This window comes from Alnus glutinosa, chromosome 9, assembly GCF_958979055.1.
Source record: "Alnus glutinosa chromosome 9, dhAlnGlut1.1, whole genome shotgun sequence".
In the NCBI taxonomy this organism is placed as follows: Eukaryota; Viridiplantae; Streptophyta; class Magnoliopsida; order Fagales; family Betulaceae; genus Alnus; species Alnus glutinosa.
This window is the reverse complement of record NC_084894.1, coordinates 20,301,552-20,323,318: the sequence shown is the minus strand read 5'-3', so window position 1 is coordinate 20,323,318 and position 21,767 is coordinate 20,301,552. Positions and strand designations below refer to the sequence as shown.

At 37.6% G+C, this 21,767-nt stretch overlaps 1 protein-coding gene and 1 pseudogene across 1 annotated transcript; one reads left to right on the top strand and one right to left on the bottom strand.

Moving 5' to 3' along the window:
• Positions 1 to 5,087: 5,087 nt before the first annotated feature.
• On the bottom strand, positions 5,088 to 6,104 carry LOC133877318 (uncharacterized). Its single transcript, XM_062315574.1, has 2 exons — positions 5,641 to 6,104; positions 5,088 to 5,257 (listed from the first exon to the last, which is right to left on the bottom strand). The coding sequence occupies exons 1-2, from the start codon at positions 6,101 to 6,103 to the stop codon at positions 5,223 to 5,225; spliced, it is 498 nt and encodes a 165-aa protein (XP_062171558.1). The 5' UTR covers position 6,104; the 3' UTR covers positions 5,088 to 5,222.
• A 1,661-nt stretch (positions 6,105 to 7,765) lies between these two features.
• Positions 7,766 to 10,434, top strand: LOC133876825 (protein NRT1/ PTR FAMILY 2.6-like; annotated as a pseudogene).
• Positions 10,435 to 21,767: the final 11,333 nt, after the last annotated feature.

Sequence of the window (21,767 nt, the reverse complement as noted above, 5' to 3'; positions counted from 1 at the left end):
GCATGTCGAGTATTGGATCTGACGTAGCTCATCAAGTATGAGTACTTGCGGATATGTATGAACATAATGTTAAGTTATCGAATATTAATAGAGAAGTTAATTCCCTTGCAAGCCAGTTTTAAAGGGGAATTTTACCCAAAATTTGTATTAATTTCTACTTAAGATTTGTATCATTTGGTATCAGACCCAACCATCATGTCGAGTATATATAGGATTTGACGTCACTCGTCGAGAATGAGTTGCGGTTATTTATGGGCATAATGTTAAATCGTTGAATTTCGATAAATAAGTTAATCATATTTCTTGCGAGCCGGTTTTCAAGCAAGAATTTTACTCAAAATTCCTATCAATGTCATACTCGTTGAAGTAATTAATAAACCTCTTTCTATGTATGCAGGGCATAAAAAGAGTTTGAGTTAGAAAAACTAAAGACTACATCTTGCTGATTTTGATTACATAGTTTTGATTACAAAGGCTAATATATAGACTTAATACAGGTTAAGAACCAGAGGACAAAATGAAAACTACATGAGAAATATAAGAAGGTATGGGTGGAAGATTTGAGGAATGGTCTGCTGTGCTGTTGGCGTGGAAGACTTGTTGCAGAGAGGATAGCTTGACTTGCTGCAAATATGGCTTGCAGCTCTGGATGGCTTGTTGCGCAGATAGAGGAGCGGGCTTGGCTTGCTGCGGAGATGGGATACGTTTCATGTAAACTGATGGAAGAAACTTTCTTTAATTTGTCTTTTGCTTCTCATCATCATTTATTTATTTTTTGTGTGGATTAACTTGGGTTTTCAAACTGCACCACAAAGCCAGACTTTTGGCCATCAATGGGTCAAGAAAAGAGCCAAACAAATGGCTTAAAAAAGCTTGGGTCTTAAACATTGTCTCAAGCAAGAAATTGGGCCAACAATAGACCAAGAGAAAAGAGCCGGATGACTTTTAAATAGGTTTGGGCCTTTGAAAATTTGTCACAAGCTAGAAATTGGGCCATCAATTGGCCAAGAGAAGAAGGCCAACTATGGGCCAAAGAAGGATTTTCCTTTTTCTTTTCTTTTTTTCTTTTTTTGTTTTTTTGAATGTCCAACTAACCATATTAATTACAACTTAAACAAATACAACTAAAACATACCTTACAAAAAGTGAAACCTAAGATTAGGTAAAACACACAAAAGAGACGAACAACGAAACAAAAGAGAAGTGAAAACATAAGTGCAAGTCAGATATAACGTAATAGTTTAAAAAAAAAAAAAAAAAAAAAAAAAAAAAAAGGTGAAAGTGAAACATAGACCCTAGACCATAGACAATACTGTGAAACATAGAACATACTGTGATGACCATAGACCATAGACAATATTGTAAAATGCAACGGTAGAGTGTTAAAAATTAAAAAGGAAGACATGATATTAAAATACACAAAAAGGTAAGCTCACGTATAGACAAATATAAGGCAGATACCGAGATTTTCAAAGAGAGTGTATGGAGAGGAGAGACGGAGAAAATTAAGAACAGCTACCGAGGAGATTGAAAGACCAGAAAAACAAAAGACGTGTTTCTGAGAAGGTAATGTTTCTGTTTTTACTTCTAGCTAAGCTGAGATGGGTATTGAGACAGGCTGGGTTGGTTTTCGTCTTCTTTTCATGGCGTTGTGGGGGTGTAGAAGACGAAGGAGAGAGAGAGTGAGAGTGAGATTGTAGAGTCAGTGCATTGGGAAAGTGAGAGTTAGAGGATGTAAAAATAAAGAGAAGAGAAGAAGATAGATCTGAAAGTAAAGAGAAGGAGATGCAGGTCGTGTGTTAGAGGCTGTGGCTAAGGGGTTTGACAAAAGGTCTGAAAGAGAGTAAGGAGTGTTTTTTTTTTTTTTTTGAGATGGAGAGGATGTAAAGGTTGGCGTAGAATTCTGAATATTGGGGAGAAATTTGTCTATGTGGTGTTGGGTGTAAGAGGTTGGGAGAGTGAATGATATCAGAAAATACAGTATGAAAGGAAAAGAACAACAAGAGGTTTGAGAGAGTTTTGGGAAACTTGCGGAAGCTTTGCTTTCATTCTCATTAAAAGAAAATAATACAAGAGAAAACTATATATATAGTTACAGCTTTTACAAAGCGATTTTAATCTAATCTAGAGATCAATGTCTTAACAGAATACAGCTCAGAATACAGCTCATTCTAACACGTGATAAACAAGTATTAACAATTCTGACATGTGAAACCCCCCCTCAAGATGAAGCTGCAAAAATATTGAGAAGATTCATCTTGGAAGTAATAGCAGTGAAAGGCTGAAGACTAAGAGGTTTAGTAAAAATATCTGCTAATTGATGCTCAGATTTAACATGTAAAGTCCGAACAGCCCCTTTTTGAATCTGATCTCGAACCAAATGGCAATCTATATCAATGTGTTTGGTTCTCTCATGGAAGACCGGATTAGCAGCAATATGAAGAGCAGCCTTAGAATCACAAAACAATAAAGCCGAGGGAGGCAAACAAACTTGGAAGTCTTGAAGCAAATTAGTAATCCACATAAGCTCACAACAAGCAACTGCCATTGCCCTATACTCTGCCTCAGCTGAAGACCGAGAGATGGTTTGCTGTTTCTTGGACTTCCAAGAAATTAAGGAGTCACCAAGAAATAGACAAAACCCAGTGACAGATTTCCTGGTGTCAGGACAAGCAGCCCAATCTGCATCACAAAAGGCCTTGAGCTTGAAGTCTGAGTTGGCAGGGAAAAATAAACCTTGACTTGGAGCAGATTTGATGTAATGAAGAACCTTGTGGGCAGCATCAAGGTGGGGTTGTCTCGGCTGAGACATAAATTGACTGAGAACCTGAATGGAGTAAACCAGATCAGGTCTAGTAAGGGAGAGATATAAGAGGCGGCCAACCAATCTTCAAAAAGGAGTAGGATCATCCAACAGCAAACCTTCATGCTGTGAAAGACGAAGATTAGGATCCATAGGTAACTTCGAAGGTTTGCAAGTAAGTAAACCAGAATCCTCTAGGATCTCAAGGGCATACTTGCGTTGGCAGAGAGAAATTTCAGTGGAATTTCGAGCAATTTCCAATCCTAAGAAGAACTTCAAATCACCTAAGTCTTTAAGTTGGAATTACTGATTAAGAAGTAAAGTAAAAGTGGATAGAGCCTCAGAATCATTCCCTGCAAGCACAATGTCATCCACATACACTAATAAGGCTATGAATGAAGAACCTTGCAACCGAGTGAACAAACTATAATCACTCCTAGATTGAATAAAACCAAGCTTAAGCAAAGTGTTTGAAAACTTGGAAAACCACTGCCGGGAGGCTTGTTTAAGACCATAAAGGGATTTGGTTAAACGACAAACTTGAGAACTTCCTTTAGCACCAAACCCGGGAGGCAACTCCATGTAGACTTCTTCATCCAACTCCCCATGAAGGAAAGCATTATTGACATCCAACTGTCGTAAATGCCAGTTCTTTGCTGCAGCTACTGCCAAAAGACACCGAACTGTGGTTAACTTGGCCACAGGGGAAAAAGTCTCATAGTAGTCAAGTCCTTCGCTTTGTGTGTAGCCCTTGGCAACTAATCTAGCCTTATACCGCTCAAGAGAGCCATCAGCCTTAAGCTTGACTTTATACACCCATTTGCAACCAATGGCATGTTTATTAGGTGGTAGAGAAGTGAGCTTCCAAGTGTTATTGGCTTCAAGGGCATCAATCTCAGCTTTCATGGCATCACACCAGTGAGGAATTTTGATAGCTTGATGATAGAATTTAGGCTCAAAATGGGAAGAAACTGAAAGGCTAAAAGATCTTTGAGCAGGAGACAGATTAGTATATGAAAGAAAAGAAGAGAGACCAAAAGGTATACCTGAAGAAGCATTGGAGGACTGAGAGGATGATGGAATCGGGTGTGAAGCATCAGCCAGTTGACAGTGATAATCCTGCAAATAACTTGGTTGGAGTCGAGATCTAGTGGACCTGCGAAGCAATCTAGAAGAACTAGGAACAGAAGAATTTTCAACAACAGGACTATTAGGAAGAACAGAATTATCAGGAGAGAATTGGGAACAAATAACAGGACTATTGGGAGAAGATTGAGAACAATCAGCAGGCCTAGTAGAAGAGTGAGAAGAAGGAAAATCAAAATTATGGAGAGAAGAAATAAAAGAAGGAATAACAGTGTGAGGTGCAGTAGTAGAAGGCAAAGAAAAATGAGAAGAAGCATAAGGAAAAATATGCTCATGAAAAATTACATCACGGGAAACAACAAATTGTTTGAGGGAAATATCAAACAATCGATAGCCTTTGACACCAAAAGGGTATCCAAGGAAAATACAAGCACGAGCTCTAGGATCAAATTTTGACCTATGGCGAGTAATAGTAGAAGCATAACATAAGCAGCCAAAGACCCGAAGGTGAGCATATTGAGGAGGAGAAGAAAACAAACATTCATAAGGACTTTTATTTTTAAGGAGAGGGGTGGGAGTTCTATTAATGAGATATGCTGCAGTAAGTATACATTCACCCCAAAAATGTAAAGGAAGATTGGATTGGAACCGTAGAGCACGAGCAACATTTAGGAGATGTTGGTGCTTTCTTTCGGCTACAGCATTTTGCTGAGGTGTTTCAACACAAGTAAGTTGATGAATGATTCCCTTAGAAGAGAAAAATTCATTCATAAGAAATTCACTTCCATTATCAGTTCGGAAACATTTGATTTTGGAGTTGAATTGAGTATAGACTAAATGATAAAAAGATTCAAGAAGCACTCGGGTTTGAGACTTGTTATGCATCAAATAAACCCAAGTGAACCTACTGCAATCATCTACTATGGTAAGGAAAAACTTAGAACCATTGGAAGAAGGAAAAGAAAAAGGTCCCCATATGTCACAGTGAACCAAAGCAAACAATTCTGTAGAATGTGTGTGACTAGTAGGAAAAGGAATCCTGTGTTGTTTGGCCAAAGGACAAACAGAACAATCTTTATTGGAAATTGATGAACAACCAGGAATTACATTATTCAGCAATTGGATTCTAGAATCAGATAAATGCCCTAATCTAGAATGCCAAACACTGGCTGAAACATCAACAGAATTAGCAAGATGCGTATTTACAACAGGCTTTGAATCAACAGAATTGAAATCTGTTTTTATTGGTACAAAGAGAGAAGCTAAAGCAGGAACACCTGAATCACAGAAATCATCCAAGTCATGCAGGAGATGATATAAACCACCTCGCTCTTTACCCAATCCAATCATCTTCCATCCTGACAGTTGCTGAATGACACAAAATTCAGCAATGAAGATTAAACAACAGTGAAGAATAGTAATCAACTTGCTGACGGAAATCAAATTAAAAGAAAATGAGGGAACACATAAGACATTTGTAAGTGTTAAGGTTGCATTAATCTTAACAGTGCCTATATGTGTGACTTCAGCAAATTGACCATTCGGTAGTCGAACATGTTTAGAGACAATTGAGGTAATTGTAGTGAGAAAAGAAAGTGAACAGACCATGTGATCTGTAGCACCAGTGTCGATTATCCATGGATGATCGACAGAATTGTTAATAGCTATTTTGAAAAGAGAATCAGAGGAGAAAACCGAATGTTTATCTCTTGAAAGTGAAGACTGAAAACAGACAGAATGATGTGACTTACCGGCCATGTTACTGAATAGATGATCCTGATTGTCAGTGGGAGCAGAGGCAGGGATATTAACAGATGAAGAAGCATCATCAGAGCACTTAGATCGGAGTAAAGTCAATAATTGCTGACACTGCTCGGAGCTGAGTGGAAGTTCTGGTAGGGATGAATCATGCACCAGGTTGGCTGAGGAAGGAAGAGGCTTGCCCTTGGTGAATTTGTATCCTGGAGGATAGCCGTGTAACTTGTAACACTTCTCAATGGTGTGACCGAGAAGTCCACAATGAGTACAAAGTGGACGTTCCTTGCGAGTAAAGCCTTGTGGCTTAGGACTTTGAGTCCGAGAAGGAGTGTATTTGGAAGCCATTGCAGCAGGAGCATGGTTTAAAGGTGCAAAGAAAGTGGAGGTGATTTCTCTTTGACGCTCTTCTTGCACAATCATAGAGAAAATTTTGTTGATCGGTGGCAGAGGATCCATGAGCAAAATTTGTCCTCTTATGTGAGAGAAGGACTCATTTAGTCCCATTAAGAATTGGAACACATATTCTTGATGTTGATAATCAAGAACCGTGCGTGAAGTTCCACAAGAACACAAAGGGAGGGGGCGATAGTTGTTCAGTTCATCCCAAAGCCCCTTGAGAGAAGTGTAATATGAACTTACAGAGTTATTGTTCTGAGAAAGGGCTGAAATCGCCTTTTGTAATTGGAAAATTCTCGGTCCATTTGATTGAGAGAAGCGCTCCTTAATATCATTCCACATTTCTTGTGCAGACTCGATGTATATGATACTGGAAGAAATCTCCTGTGATACTGAATTAAGGATCCATGAAAGAACCATATTGTTGCACCGATTCCATGCCGAGTATTCAGGAGCATCCATTGCTGGTTTTGCCACAGTTCCATCAATAAAACCTAGCTTGTTCTTGGCTGAAAGTGCCATTGTCATGGATCTCTTCCATGTGTGGTAGTTATTCCCAACCAATGGTTGTGAAACCAGAAGAGTCCCTGGACTATCTCCATGATGAAGATAGAAGGGGCTGGCGAACTCCATCGCAGAAGGCGTAGAGTTAATTGGAAGATTATCAATGGAATTAACGCTATCAGTAGATGCATTAACGAAAGTATTAGTCGGAATTGAAGACATTTGTGAAGATCAGAAAGGAATCAAGATGAAGAAATTGAAGAAATTTGAAGATCAGAGAATTTTGATGAAGAATTAGGTTTGCTCTGATACCATATCAGAAAATACAGTATGAAAGGAAAAGAACAACAAGAGGTTTGAGAGAGTTTTGGGAAACTTGCAGAAGCTTTGCTTTCATTCTCATTAAAAGAAAATAATACAAGAGAAAACTATATATATAGTTACAGCTTTTACAAAGCGATTTTAATCTAATCTAGAGATCAATGTCTTAACAGAATACAGCTCAGAATACAGCTCATTCTAACACGTGATAAACAAGTATTAACAATTCTGACATGTGAAAAATGACGAGGTGGCTGCAGAAGTAGAGACAGCAAAGAACGCTGAGCGAGAGGCTCTCATGAAGCTTGGCATTGTGATGGAGGAGGCAGAAAAGAGCAGCAGAAGGACAGAGCGGGTGACTGAGCAGCTGGAGGCAGCACAATCAGCAAATTCAGAAATGGAAGCAGAGTTGAGAAAGATTAAAGTGCAGTCTGATCAGTAGAGGAAGGATGCGGAATAATGGAAAGTTCATGGAGAGAACTGGATCGTTGGACAGGATCACCGATTTGCAGGGACAGTGTTTGGGTGTTGGTGAAGTGTTTGAAGATGAGGGGTTTACGGTTGCCATGGGAAGGATTGAAAGAGACTTGGCGTTGGCCTTGGATGCTCTGATACCATGTTAGAAAAATAAAAGGGAAGGAGAAACAGAGAAGGGAAAGAAGAAGAGAAGAACACAAGGTAAAACTAAAGACTACATCTTGCTGATTTTGATTACATAGTTTTGATTACAAGGCTAATATATAGACTTAATACAGGTTAAGAACCAGAGGACAAATGAAAACTAAATGAGAAATATAAGAAGGTATGGGTGGAAGATTTGAGGAATGGTCTGCTGTGCTGTTGGCGTGGAAGACTTGTTGCAGAGAGGATGGCTTGACTTGCTTTGGATGACTTGCAGCTCTGGATGGCTTGTTGCGCAGATAGAGGAATGGGCTTGGCTTGCTGCAGAGATTTATTCTCTAACAGTTTGTGCCTCAAACAGCTAGCGATGCTCAAATCCTTGAGGCCTCAAACATGTGAAAATGGATCAAGTTTGTGCCCAACCCAATCAAAAATCCAATTTGCTGTCCTTTATCAGTTGGGCTAGGAGGCACACGCTTTACCCTAGCAGCAATGGGAGCAAATCATTTTGACAGCGCAAAAGATCATCGATCAAGCAATTTTCTTTAACTGTTATGTGGTCATTTGTATGCCTCTGCTGTACTTGGCGCAACAGTAGTTATCGTCTATATTGAGGACATGTGTTAGCTGGGCGTTGGGGTTGGGGTTCGGCATATGTGTTGCGGTTACTCTCATAGGTTTAGCCATTTTCTTGCTGGGAAATCGTTACTATCGGCATGCATGTCAAGCCTCAAGGGAGCCCCTTTACGGGCTTTAGCTTGTATTATTGTCGCTGCCATAAGGAAGAGAAAGATCCCGGCCACTTCCATCTCAAAGACAGGATTACGTACAACAGCGAGTGCGATGGGAAAAGGGAGATGCATAGTGGCCGGGTTCGATGCCTACTAAAAGTTTCAGGTATAAATTTAATTTGGTGAATTATAAGAGAGAGAAACATATAAGAAAAGGCCAAAAATATTATTTAGCCCCCTCAATTACAATCACATTTTTATTTAGGTGTCCAAACTTTAGAAAGTAATATTGGGGACCATATTATCATCACCCGTCAAATTAGACACTTTTGTTTTTTTTCTCGCTAAAATACCCTTGAACTTTTAGAAAGTTGTGGGAAGAAATAGTCATTTGAAAAAATAAATAAATAAATAAATTAAGAGTGCTAATATATAGGAGTGTACAAGCGGACGGTTATTTAATCACTTAATAACCACTAACCGCTTATGACTGTGTAATTAGAGGTTCTAAAGGTAGGCAAACACGGTTAATAATTACTAACCGCCTACCCTCATATATAATATATAATATATATTAAAAACAATAATATACTAAAATAATTACGTTGTTTGGTGTTTAATACCATTTAAAATAGGCTCTAAATAGTTCAAAAATATTTAAAATAAACTCTAAAAAAGAGGCTCAAGATAAGCCCATAACAGCAAAATAGGCTTAAAAGACCCATACTTAAAAAGTGATTATACCGTGTGGTTTTGGATTTCAATAACTACTAAGAGGCGGTTATTTCAAAACCACTAACCGTCTAAGGAGGTGGGGTTGCGGTTACTAAAATTTCACAACTGCCTAAAGTGGTTGTGGTTCGAGACAATAAATGTTAATCGAAACCGCTTGTACCCTACTAATATGAAAAAGGCCACTCCTTTTTGATATTTTTCAATTTTTCTTTCTTTTTTGTTGAATTTTTTAAAATGGTTCTCTTTTCTTTTTTTTGGTAACTTTAAGGGTATTTTGGAGAGAAAAAATTAAAAGTATATAATTTGATACGCGGTGGTAGTATGTGCTCCTATGCAATTTTTTAAAGGTCGGAGGCTTAAATGAAAATATGGTGCTAGTTTACGCAACTAAAGTATATTTTCCAAAAAAAATTAATATATATATATATATAAAAAAAAAAAGAAAAAAAAAAAAAGAAGGAGGAGCCAAAGGAATCCATACTATTGAATTTCGTTCTCCCTTCAAATTCTCCACTTCAAAATGAAAGTTATCAAATAATTTGGCGGCACATGGCGGTCCTAATGGGCTTGACAGTTCTCCAAGCTCTAACCATGGACCGTCACCTCGGACAACATTTCAAAATCCCAGCAGGGACGTCCCCCCCAAGGGGGGAGTATGATACGTTCACTCAGTATGCTACCTGTCTTGGATGCCCTCCTCGCCTCTGCTTTTGGGGCGACGGCGGGAGGGCTCGGGGGACAGGTAGCTAGTTCGCTCACTCATTAAAAAAATAGCTACGCTGTAGATTAATTAGTTACTCTGTTTAGTATTAATAATTTTCTCCTTTTATTAACTATACTAATACACTCCATTACGCTATCTTAATAAAACTACTAGCGGGGACGATGGCGCTTCGCTTCGCCTTCAAAGCCCTATCGGTCTTTTACGGCGCACCCAGTGATGTCGGACATCCCTGGGCATACTCTCATCCACAGCCATCTCTCTCACCCTCCTACGCCGCTCCAACGAATAGGACTCGGCCAGGCATGGTCGTGGCAGCTCTCGTCGAGTCTAGGCGGCTCGGCATAGCTCGAACCCAGCACCTTATAGACGAATCAGGGTCCACCATTCCCTTGTCGGTCTTGTGGCTGGTGCCACAGATGGCTGTGGTGGGGTTCGGAGAAGCATTCCATTATCCAGGACAAGTCACGTACATTCTACTACCAAGAATTTCCTAAATCGCTTCGAAGCACAGCGACTGCGATGATATCCATGATCATGGCATTTGCGTACTATTTAGCACTGCTGTGAATCTGTGATAGATATAACTCGGAGGGCTACAGGATGGTTACCAGATGATATAAATAAGGGAAGGTTAGACAAAGCGTACGTACTGGATGTTACTTGTGGTGGGGTTAATCAACTTTGGTTATTATCTAATCTACTTGGAATGTACTAGAATGAGAATCATATCTGTAATAAGTGAAGGTCATTTGTGAAAACCAAGAAGTCAATAATTAGCCAGTAGCGTCTCATGATTATTTTCATATATATATTTACAATTAATTGTGATAGCTAGAGAGTTACTGTGAAATATTGCTAATAATTTCAATGCAGAATGACTGGGTAAAAGTTACCCAGCAAAGTGGTGACAGATTGGAGCGACGATGGCCAGAGAGAAAATCAAGGTAAAAACAGAGAGTAGCAATTTGTACTGTTTGGTCTAGATAGGAAATCCATGAAAGACACTTGTAAAATCACTAATTATCCCAACGTGGAAAATAGTCGACCACTTATTATATATCATTCTTTATTTCATCAATACAGCTAAAGAAGAACTTGGATTCTGTTCAAGAAAGGAAAAGAAAAAAGAAAAAAAAAAAAAAGAATTTAAAACTATCTTGTGCATGTAGAATTTGGATGAATATGCGTGCTTATGCAACTATCTGCCGCTGCTGGTGGCAGAGGGATCAACCGAACCGTCATCTTAAGTCAAGGCGTCTCACCCAAACATCTTTTCCATTAACTGATTGTCTAGCTATTTTCTTGCCTCCAAGAACTGCATAAACGTCTGAAGGAGAGCGAACGACAACACAAGCAGTCAGAAGTCGCATATTTGGCTGATCTTGCGCATAAACTTTCTCTACACAATTCCCAAATGACCTGCGTACGTACATTCAAGAAAACACAAAGAGAAAAGCAATAAAAGTACTGAAATTGGTTGCGATACATGTCTCTGTTTTGTCAGAGTGCGTGAGAAAGCACCTTGCAATGAGATCTCGAAGCTCTTCTTGGCCCATACAGCTGGTGATTAAGAAAGTTCTGGCTCTAGGTATCGAAGCAGGCAAATGAGACTTTCTTGGCGTGACTGAAGGCGTACCATAAACCAGACGTGGATGAAGTCCATTTGAGGATGGGGGACGAAATGCATTTTGGAACTGAAATAAATAATTTGGCGGAACCCTATCGCTGAACGCTAAATCGAACACACGGATGAATTCTTCCATCCTGCTTATCGCGTTTTGCCGATTCTCATAAAGAAAAGAAAAAGAAAACCGTTGTCTTAAATGCCCAAGAAGGAATGGGATTTTTTGATCAACAAAAGTAAAAGATTGTCGGTCGAGTCCTTCTTCGTACAAATAACGAAAGCACGTAAGTGTCTCTATGGCTAATAAACGGAGCGTCAAATCTGGAAAAGTAAGCAATCTATACACAAAATTGCTGAACCCAATTGTTTCAAGCCAATTCCAAAAGGCTATAACTTGCTTGGCTTGAATATGGCGAAATCCCACGTTGATCACTAACCGACCGTACATTGTGCGATCGATTGTGTGGAAGGCTTGAAGATTTTGAGGGGTAAGCCAAACATCCATTGTGGTTGAATGAGTTTTCTTGAGTTTTCAGTTGAAGTTCTTTGACGGGGTTTTAGAGCGGTGAAGGGTCCTGTCACACTTGGAGAATTAAATATGGATATTGTCGGAGTCGATCGGGGGCCGGAAGGGATTGTAAAGGAGAAGAGGAAAAAAGCCCGGAGGAAGGCAAGCTTGAAATTATGGAAACTGCCTTTACCTACGCTTTTTATACCCGTGTTGTTCCGCGCGCAGCAAAGCCGCAAAAAATCAAATGAAAAATCAATAACTAAATAAAAAGAGAAAAACTTCACTTATAACTAACAAACTTTCATCTTTTCGAAAGAAAGTACTTAAACTTTAAAACATCTCAATTTAGGATATTCATTTTTTAAAAAATTTCAATCTCAGTATTCTTTTAGAATTTTTTATTAAATCCTATCAAAATTTTGAAAATACCCGTATTTATTTTTTAAAAAAAAATTCATAAAAATTTTAAAAGATTCAGGCAAAGGTATTTTTACAAATTCCGTTAAATTCTAATCAACACCTAAATCCTATCAATTTTTTTTCTTTTTTTTTTTCCTAAGAAAAATGAAGGATATTTTGAAAATTTTGACATGATTTAATGGAAAATTCTAACGAATGATTAAGATTGAAACTTTGTGAAAAATGGATACCCTCAATTGAGACGTTTTAAAGTTTAACTAGATACCTTTTTTCAAAATGGTAAAAGTTTAGGAGTTATAAGAGAAGTTCTTCTCAGAAAAAGAAAAAAAGAGGACAACTTAACTTATCACCCCTCATGATCTTTCATCATTTTTGCAATCATATCTTTAAATTTTAAAAAGTTTTAATTTTATGTATCCATTTTTTAATTTTTTTCAATTTCACCAATCCATTAAAAATTTTCATTAAATCCTATCAAAAATATTTCCAAAATACTCGGTATTTTTTTTCAAATTTTGTTAAATCCTAACCAACACCTAAATCCTTGCAATCTTTTTCCTTTCTTTTTTTTTTCCCCCCCCCCCCCCCTAAAAGCAATGAATGGTATTTTAAGAATTTTGACACCACTCTATTTGGATTTAACGAAAAAATCTAAAGGAGGGTTGAAATTGAAAAAATAAAAATAAATTGAAAAATCGATACACTAAATTAATACTTTTCAAAATTTAAGGGTATGATTGTAAAAGTTATAAAAGATAAAAAATGATAAGTGATTTTTTTTAAAAAAAAAAAAAAACAAAAGAAGTCGTACTCCATATGTAAAATACTGCATGTAGATTAATCATCAAACAATGAACTAAGATCAATCGTGCTGCTGAATTTACATTCAATTAGTCGTTGTACCCAAATAAAAAAAAAAAAAAAAAAAAAAAAAAAAAAAAAAAAAGAAAAAGAAAAAGGACAAGAGCTAGAATTTCTTCGACCGACGCAGTTTTTGAAAGTGGAAAATGAGATTTATTTCTCCTATTTTTGTTGTGACATCAACGTACGTCTGTTAATACATTAATCATATGGGATTTTATTTTTATACTATACCATTACAACAAGTGTACAACAACCCCTCACATGAGGGTAAATCCCAGTATGTAGAGCCCACCTTCATGTGAGAAATTGTTGTAGTTATTGTGTTAATGTTGTAAATCTAACATTTTCCTAATCAGATTATCTATTAAATAAGTAACCATCACAAAATACAGTAATTATTACATACAAGTTAATTAAACGTTCGGTCGCCTGCTTCAACGCATTGCGCCTAACCACCGCAAAACCTCCCTGGAGGCTGCTTTTAACTACCCATAAGCCCATTTACAAGATTTTGGCTCGTTTACCAAGATGCCTATTCGAGTAGAGTACAAACTTGAGTCGAGGTATATATGAAATATGTGTTGTGAGTTTTAAAGAGTACTCGCAAGTGCATGAATCGTTTTGTAATATAGCGTTTTCCAAGTGCGAGGTCGATCCCACAGAGAATTGTATTGCAAAAATTAATTTCTATTCAAACTAATCTTATTTTAACCTAGTTCCAAATTTAGTGATTTTTAACAAAAGAAAACATAAACAAAAATAATGAAAATAAAGGGGTCTAAGGTTTTGGAATCCACACTCAACAAATCATAGCAACCTATTCTCATGCTCATCAGACATATTTGAATTTCTCACATACAAATCTTAGGTATGCTCTACTTTGCTTCAAAAATTAATTAAACCATTCAATGAATCTATTCTTTGCACAAATCACAAAAGATATTCAGTTTAAACCAAATAATCAAATGTATTCGTAGAACGAAACACATTGAATATACAATGTTTTAATAAATGAAAACCCAAGCCATCAATTAAATGAGACAACTTCAAATCATCATTTGTATCCGAAAATCACAAGAGATACTCAAAAATCATCTCAAAAATCGAATGGAAGTAAAACAATTAGAAATTCAAAGCCCATAAAATCAAATAGCATAAACAAGCATGAAAACATAATTTCTCTTTAATGGTAAGGTTTCATCATCAACCCTAGATGAACTTTTAACTACACATGATAATAAAAAAAAAACTTAAAACCTTAAATTAAAAGCATAAAAATTAAACACTTACAAAATGAGAAAATGGAAGAACAAAATCCTCTCAAAAGAAAGACTTGGTGAGTGAGGGTTGTGCCCCACTCCACACACGTTCTCTTCCTCAGAGAAGAGAGAAATATATACTGCAAGCTTGCCAAAAATTAAAGAGAAAAACAACAAAGAAACGAAATGCAAAATGGCGCCACTGCCCTTCACTTTCCGGAATTCTTGCTGAATCTGCAGGTTGTCTCTTTTCTGCTACCCTTTCACGTGCATGTCTTGTTCCTATCATGGAGACAAGAGACAACCTAAATATACATAGCTGCAGGTCTGATTTGTGTGTTGATTTTTTATTTTCATGGAAATGGCAAATTCAAATTATGCTCCTTTATTGAGGGCTAGTTTGTTGGGGGCTGCTGGAGCAGTTTTGGAAGGACAGCAGCATGTGAGCTGCTGTCCAGCAGCTTTTTGGAGCTGCTGTCCAGCAGTTTAAGAGCCCATGCTAGCCTACTTTTGCTAGCTTTGAAAGGGGGGAAACGCATGGGGAGACGAGAGAGAGGTGCTGGCCTGGTTTTGTGGGGAAATGGTGCTGTCCAAGTTTTCACAATTCCAGCTTTGGTTCTCACGGCTACAAGTCTTTCCGCAATATATATATATATATATATATATATATATATATATATGCATTTCTCTCCACATTTGAAAGTAAGTCAAAACGAGATGGTTTTTTCACTTCTTTGCAATTTTAATTAAAATACTGTCATTTTATCTCCAAGTCCTGCAAAAACACCAAAACTAGCCAAAACATTAGATAATAACAAAGCTAAAAGTCTAACTAATATAAATTAAGGGGTCCAAATATACACTTTTTGGCACTCATCAATATGTATCCAAGCTTTGACCGTTAGAGGAATGGCCAAGATGTTCAAACTTGTTGAAAATACTATTCGAGCTGAGTTGGGTGCTTGATAGACTCAAACTCGAGCTTAGATTGAATAGGCATACTCATAAATGAACTAGTCTTAAAATCTTAAAACTCAGCTCAACTCGATTACAAGCTTAAATTATTATATTAATATATAACTACAGTATAAATTAATATATATGATATGCATGTAACTACGTAAGGCATTATATATATAATATAATATAAGAAAAACTTAGCTTATAACTTCTGATTTTTCATCACTTTTGCAAAAAGATACCCAAAATTTAAAAGTGTCAATTTAAGGTATCTATATTTTAATTTCAACCATTGATTAATATTTTTTTATTAAATCTTGTCAAAATTCTCAAACTACTTCTCCTTTCAACCCTCACCCATCTTCCACATGGCCGGATACACATTCCCAAAATCAGAGGAAATCCATGAAAGACACGTGTAAAATCACTAATTATCTCAACGTGGAATATGGTCGCTTATTATATCCTTTATCTCAACGGTGCATGTAGAATTTAGATGAATAGGCGTGCTTATGCAACATATCTGCTAGTAAAGGGATCAATCGGAGCATAATGAAGCAAGCCGGCAAGGAGTTTCAACCAAACATCTTTTCCATGAACTGATGAGAATTTACCTATTTTCTTTTCTCCAAGAATTCGTGCAACGTCTGAATTGAAGGAGAGCGAACGACAAGACATGCATACACAGGGAGCATCGACCGTTGGCGGCTCATCCATAAACATTCGAGAAAACATCAACAGAATCAATAAAAGTGAAAATGGTTGCGATTCTATTGCATGCATGCCTAATCACAAATCTTCAACTACCTTGCAATGAAATCTTTAAGTTCTTCTAGTGCAAGAGGATGGACCAGAGAGCTGGAAAGTAAGAAAGTTCTGTCTCCAGGGAGATCCCTGCTAGGCTTTGAAAGAGGCAAACTAGCAGCTCAATCTTCGCACCAACTCGGCCGGCTGGTTACTCAAATTTGGCATAACTATATCGGTGAACGCTCTTTCACACACATACTTGATGAATCCTAGCTTCCATCTTGCTTCTCCAACTTAGCCGCTCCTCGTAAAGACACCTGAAATTTAGGGTGGAGTGCCCTGATCTCTCCAAAACCTTCCTTTTGGCCATGCATCGTGAGCGTAGTGCATAGTGTGACTGATATGAGATTGAGCTTATGATGGTTCAACTTGGGGACTCAACAAACGATAAATTTTCTTCAAATTTACTGTTGCACACATCGTTCGCTATCTCGTAATTACACCAATGAGAAAGTTTAGAGAGAGAGAGATAGAGTTTGAAAAGAAGGTTGTGTTGTGGTGGTGGTGTTTGGGTTGGAAAGAGAGGAGGATGAGAAAGGAAGAGATACAGGAGAGAAAATGAAGCATTTTCATAATCCACGTTGAAAACAGGGAAAATGGAAGGGTAAAATGGTCTTAATTTTTGTTTAAAAGGTCACGTGCGACGCACGTAACCTCTTTTCCATCCAAATTGGCGGATGAGGGGACAGAAGGTCCTAATTGCTGCACATTGTTAACATTAGCGGGGCCATCTACCAATTTTTAAACATTAGGTGCCAGATCGTCATAGGGTGGATATATCAAGGGGGTAAAGTGTAATTTTCCAAAAAAAAAAAAATTATTTTAAAAGGACAAATTTATAATTGTCCCCCCACCCATGCACGTGGGTCCGCCTCTGGATAAGGGGAAAGAAACTAATTCTGAGTTTTTATCTTAAGAAATTTTCGAAGAAGGTTTGAATGAGTGTAATTTAGTATGATTTTTGAGTAATTGATCAATTGTGGGGTTTGATGAATAATATTCATTAATTGGTAATAGGAAGGTGATTATGTTGGGATTTAATTTGTTTGAAGCACTTGGTGTTGACTTTTGGGTTATGAGTTCCAAGTTTTTGTTGGAAAAGGTTCGAAGGATTGATTATGGATTGTTGGATTCAAAATGTTGATGAAAATGCCAAAATGGTAAGTTTGGGAGCTAGGTTGTTTTCTCCAAATATGCAATGTTTCCTTTTTGTGGATTAAACCTTGTAATTTGTGATTCTTGTGGTGGCCGAATGATTAAAAATAAAGAATTTAGGGTATAACAACCCACTTTTTACAAAAATGTATAAGTAAAAATTTCGATTTCCACGTGTCATTAAAACATTAAAGTTAAATAATTGGGCAGCGGAATATATTTTTTTCTTTTAAAACTTAAGAAACATAACACGTCAGAGCTGACTAAATTACCTTATTATATTAAAATACGATCCATGTGTTTTAATATAATAAATACACTTAAAACAATATCATATGTGCCACATGCAGCGCTTAATAATGTTTAACCATAGTTTTATTCTAATACAAACATTAAATAATACGTATTAACATAAATATTCTAGTAGTCTAGATCTTCTTTCCATCCTGCATAAACACATGTGATTGTGGTGTTAACCACAATCCCATACTGTAAGAATAGTGAGTCAATTGCATCCCATAATATAATGACATATTGATACATTTAACAATACACAATATTATAACATGATGTAATGACAGATTCATATGCAGAATCTTATAAACAATTCTATATGCACATTCTGATTCATAGTGTAGATGGATAGACAAATGTCGTGAGACTTTAACACATGATATGGTCTTATCATAGATGGATGAATAGATGCTGTGAGACTCTAACACATGATACGGTTCTATCGTCGCTGTAGGTCTTTTACCATCTCCGGTCTTATCATAGATAGATACCATGGACTTTAACCATTCAGGATATGGTTAACCAGTTGGACCACCTTGTAATATTTGCAACTTGCAAGGTCTTGAATTAACTTTCCGTTGTAAGAGACCAAAGAGAACTACGACACTATTATTCGAATAACCCATATTCATAGGGTACGTACGCCAAATAATACGTCCTAATCATGCCAGAGAGACTACTGAAAATGTTGAATAAATACACTTAAACCACCTATAAAAATTAAAATAAACTTAAACCCACGCGATTTATTTGTGATTTCAAAAAACTGTTTTCATGTCCTCTAAAGCATTTGGCTGCTTTCACGTTCTTTATATATGTAGCTTCACATGGAAAATAAGTCCAAAACTAGACATGGGTGTGTTTGTGCCCTTCAGAAAAATAGTTGTTACCTTTTATTAGACAACATAAAAATTTAGAAAAATTGTAACTTTTAATTTTTGAAATAAAAAACAGATGCGGGCGGTTAATATCGATCCTAAAACCCTATCAGCATTCGTACATGCATGTATTAGTTTTTGCTTATCGCGCTTGCATGTGTGAATAACAGATGCAAGCGATTAATATCCGACCGCATGTACACTCCTATCATCATGTAACATAAAATATCTATTGTACCCCCATCAAATATGTAAAAAATATAATTATGTCCTTAGATTTAAAAAAATAAAAAATAAATTTGATGTAGGAGTATAATAGACATTTTACGTCTGAATGCGGCGCATTCTTTGTTGAATTTAATAAAATAATAAAAGTATAATTTTCCCTAACTGTTTTTTTTTCTCACTCCCTGGATCATGCATACAGCATACGACATGTTGTACTAGGCATAAATTACAGGACCTTTAATTGGCACAAGACCTTTAACCTTCTCTAAAGCATGTCAAATCCACACCATATTTTCTTCCATCATTTCCTTTTGTCCCTTGCTCTAGTCTGCCCCAGTCTTCGTCCCTCACTCGCCTCAGTCCATCACGGCCTATGTGTGAGACATGCATATCTCAACACCGGTATGCCACTCAAAATAAATCCTGTACACTTCTACAGCACTATCGAAGCAGCCGACTACGTTTTCAGGAACAACCTAAAAGATATGGCGGTAATTGCGAGCGCCCGTGTTGTTGACATTTACGGGATGAACATTCTTGTTGAAGGGATTCAAGACTCCACCATCAACATGACCCAATTCATATCACCCATTTTCCTCTATCTCAGATTTATTTTGAGCGGCTTGCCCGAGTTGAGGAAGGCAGGTCTCACACATTGGCTGAGGCTGACTAGGGTGAGTGTGGGAGGAAAGAAAATGATGAAAGAAAACGTGGCATAGATTTAACAGGCTCTAGGGAGAGGTTTAATGGTCATGTTAGGGCAGACTGAGTCAAGTCAGGGATGAAGGCTGGGGCGGACTAGAGCGAGTAAGGAAGGGAAATGATGGTAGGAAACATGGCTTGAATTTGACAGGCTCTGGAGAGGGTTAATGGCCTTACTGTAGCTCCACGAAAAAGTGTGAAGGAAAGCTATAAATCAGCCTATGCATGTCGACGAACAATTTTATTCATTTTTCATATTACATCCATTTTTCTCTATGTTCATTCTGCCCCTACACCCATAATTCTTCATCATTTTCGTATCACATTCACAACCATTTTCCTCTATTAATGGTTTTGCACCTACAACAATGATTCTACCATCATTTTCATAACACCCATTTTCTTCTATTGTCAAGTTTGCCCCGACAATCATGATTATCCCGTCATTTTCATATCACCTATTTTCCTCTCTAAGATTTGTTTTGAGCGGCTTGCCGGAGCTGAAGAAAGCAGCTCTCACAAATAGGCTGGGGCAAAACTGTGGCGAGTGATGGGACGAAAGCTGGGGCAAACTGGGCCGAGTGGGGGAGGAAAGGAAGTGATTGAAGAAAACATTGAGTGAAATTGACAAGCTCTGGAGAAAGTTAATGATCTTACTGTAGCACCACGAAAAGGCCTACGAAAGACAGCTATATATCAGCCAATGCATGGCTACAGACGGTATTCATCATTTTCCTCTATACCCATTTTGTCCCTACACCCATAATTCTCTCATCATTTTCATATCACATTCACACTCATTTTTTTTCTATTGCCAGTTTTGCCCCTACACCCATTATTCTACCGTCATTTTCATATCACCCAATTTCCTCTATCCCAAATTTATTTTGAGTAGCTTGCCGGGATTGAGGAAAGCACGACTCACATATAGGTTGGGGCAGACTGGGGAGAGTGGGGGACGAAGGATTGTGCGGATTGGGCGAGTGAGGGAGAAAATGATGAAAGAAAACATGGAGTGAATTTGAAAGGCTCTGAAAATGGTTAATGGTCTTTCTGTAGCACCACGAAAAGGCGTACAAAAGACAGCTATATATCAGTCTATGTATGATTACAGACGGTTTTCATCATTTTCAAATCACACCTATTTTCCTTTTTACCCATTTTGCTCTTACACTCAAAATTCTCCCGCACTTTCGAATCACATTCACACCTATTTTCCTCTAATGCCGATTTTGCCCCTACACAAAAAATTCTCCCGTCATTTTCATATCACCTATTTTTCACTATTCCAAATTTATTTTGAGCGGCTTGCCAAAGTTGAAGAAGGCAAATCTCACACATAGGTTGGGGCGAAATGGGATGAGTGAGGGACAATGGCTGGGCGAGGGAGGGAGGAAATGAAATAATAGAGGAAAACATTATGTGAATTTGACAGGCTTTGGAAAGGGTTAATGGTCTTACTGTAATGCCACGAAAAGGCGTGCCAAAGACATCTATTTATCAGCCAATGCACGGTTACGGACGATTTTCATCATTTTCAAATCACACCAATTTTCCTTTATGCCAATTTTGTCCCTACACCCATGATTCTCCAATCATTTTCATATCACATTCACAACCGATTTTCCTCTAATGCCGATTTCGCCCCTACACATGATTTTTCCATCATTTTCATATCACTCATTTTTCTCTATCCCATAATTATTTTGAGCGACTTGTCGGAGTTGAGGAATGCAGGTCTCACACATGGGCTGGGGCTTACTGGGGCGAGTGAGAAGCAAAAGCTAAGGCGGTCCAGGACGAGTGAGGGTGGAAAGTAAATTAAAGAATAAAACATAGTGTGGATTTGACAGGCTCTATAGAGGATTAATAATTTTACTGTAGCACCACGAAAAAAACGTGTGAATGACAGCTATATATTAGCCAAGGCATGGCTACGAACGGTATTCATCATTTTCATATCACACTCATCTTCCTCTATGCCCATTCCCTAAACCCATGATTCTCCCATCAGTTTCATATTACATTCACACCCATTTTTTTCTATTGCCGGTTTTGCCCCTACACCCATGATTTTTTAGTCATTTTCATATCACCCATTTTCCTTTATCCTAGATTTATTTTAAGCAGTTTCCTGGAATTGAGGAAGACATGTCTCACACATAGGTTGAGGCAAACAAGGGCGAGTAAGGGACAAAGGCTAGTGCGGATTGGGACGAGTGAAGGAGGAAATGAAATGATGGAATAAAACATGACATGAATTTGACAGGTTCTGAAAATGGTTAATGGTCTTACTGTTGCACCATTAAAATGCGTGCAAAGGACAACTATATATCTGTCTATGCATGGCTACGAACAATTTTCATCATTTTCATATCACACACAT

Bases quoted from the DNA above. Each gene is read 5' to 3' on its own strand.
- LOC133877318 (XM_062315574.1), bottom strand. From the start codon at position 6,103: ATGGATCCTCTGCCACCGATCAACAAAATTTTCTCTATGATTGTGCAA. The intron at 5,258-5,640 runs GTAAGTCACATC...TGTGTCATTCAG, and splicing joins TCTATTCAGTAACATGGCCG to CAACTGTCAGGATGGAAGAT.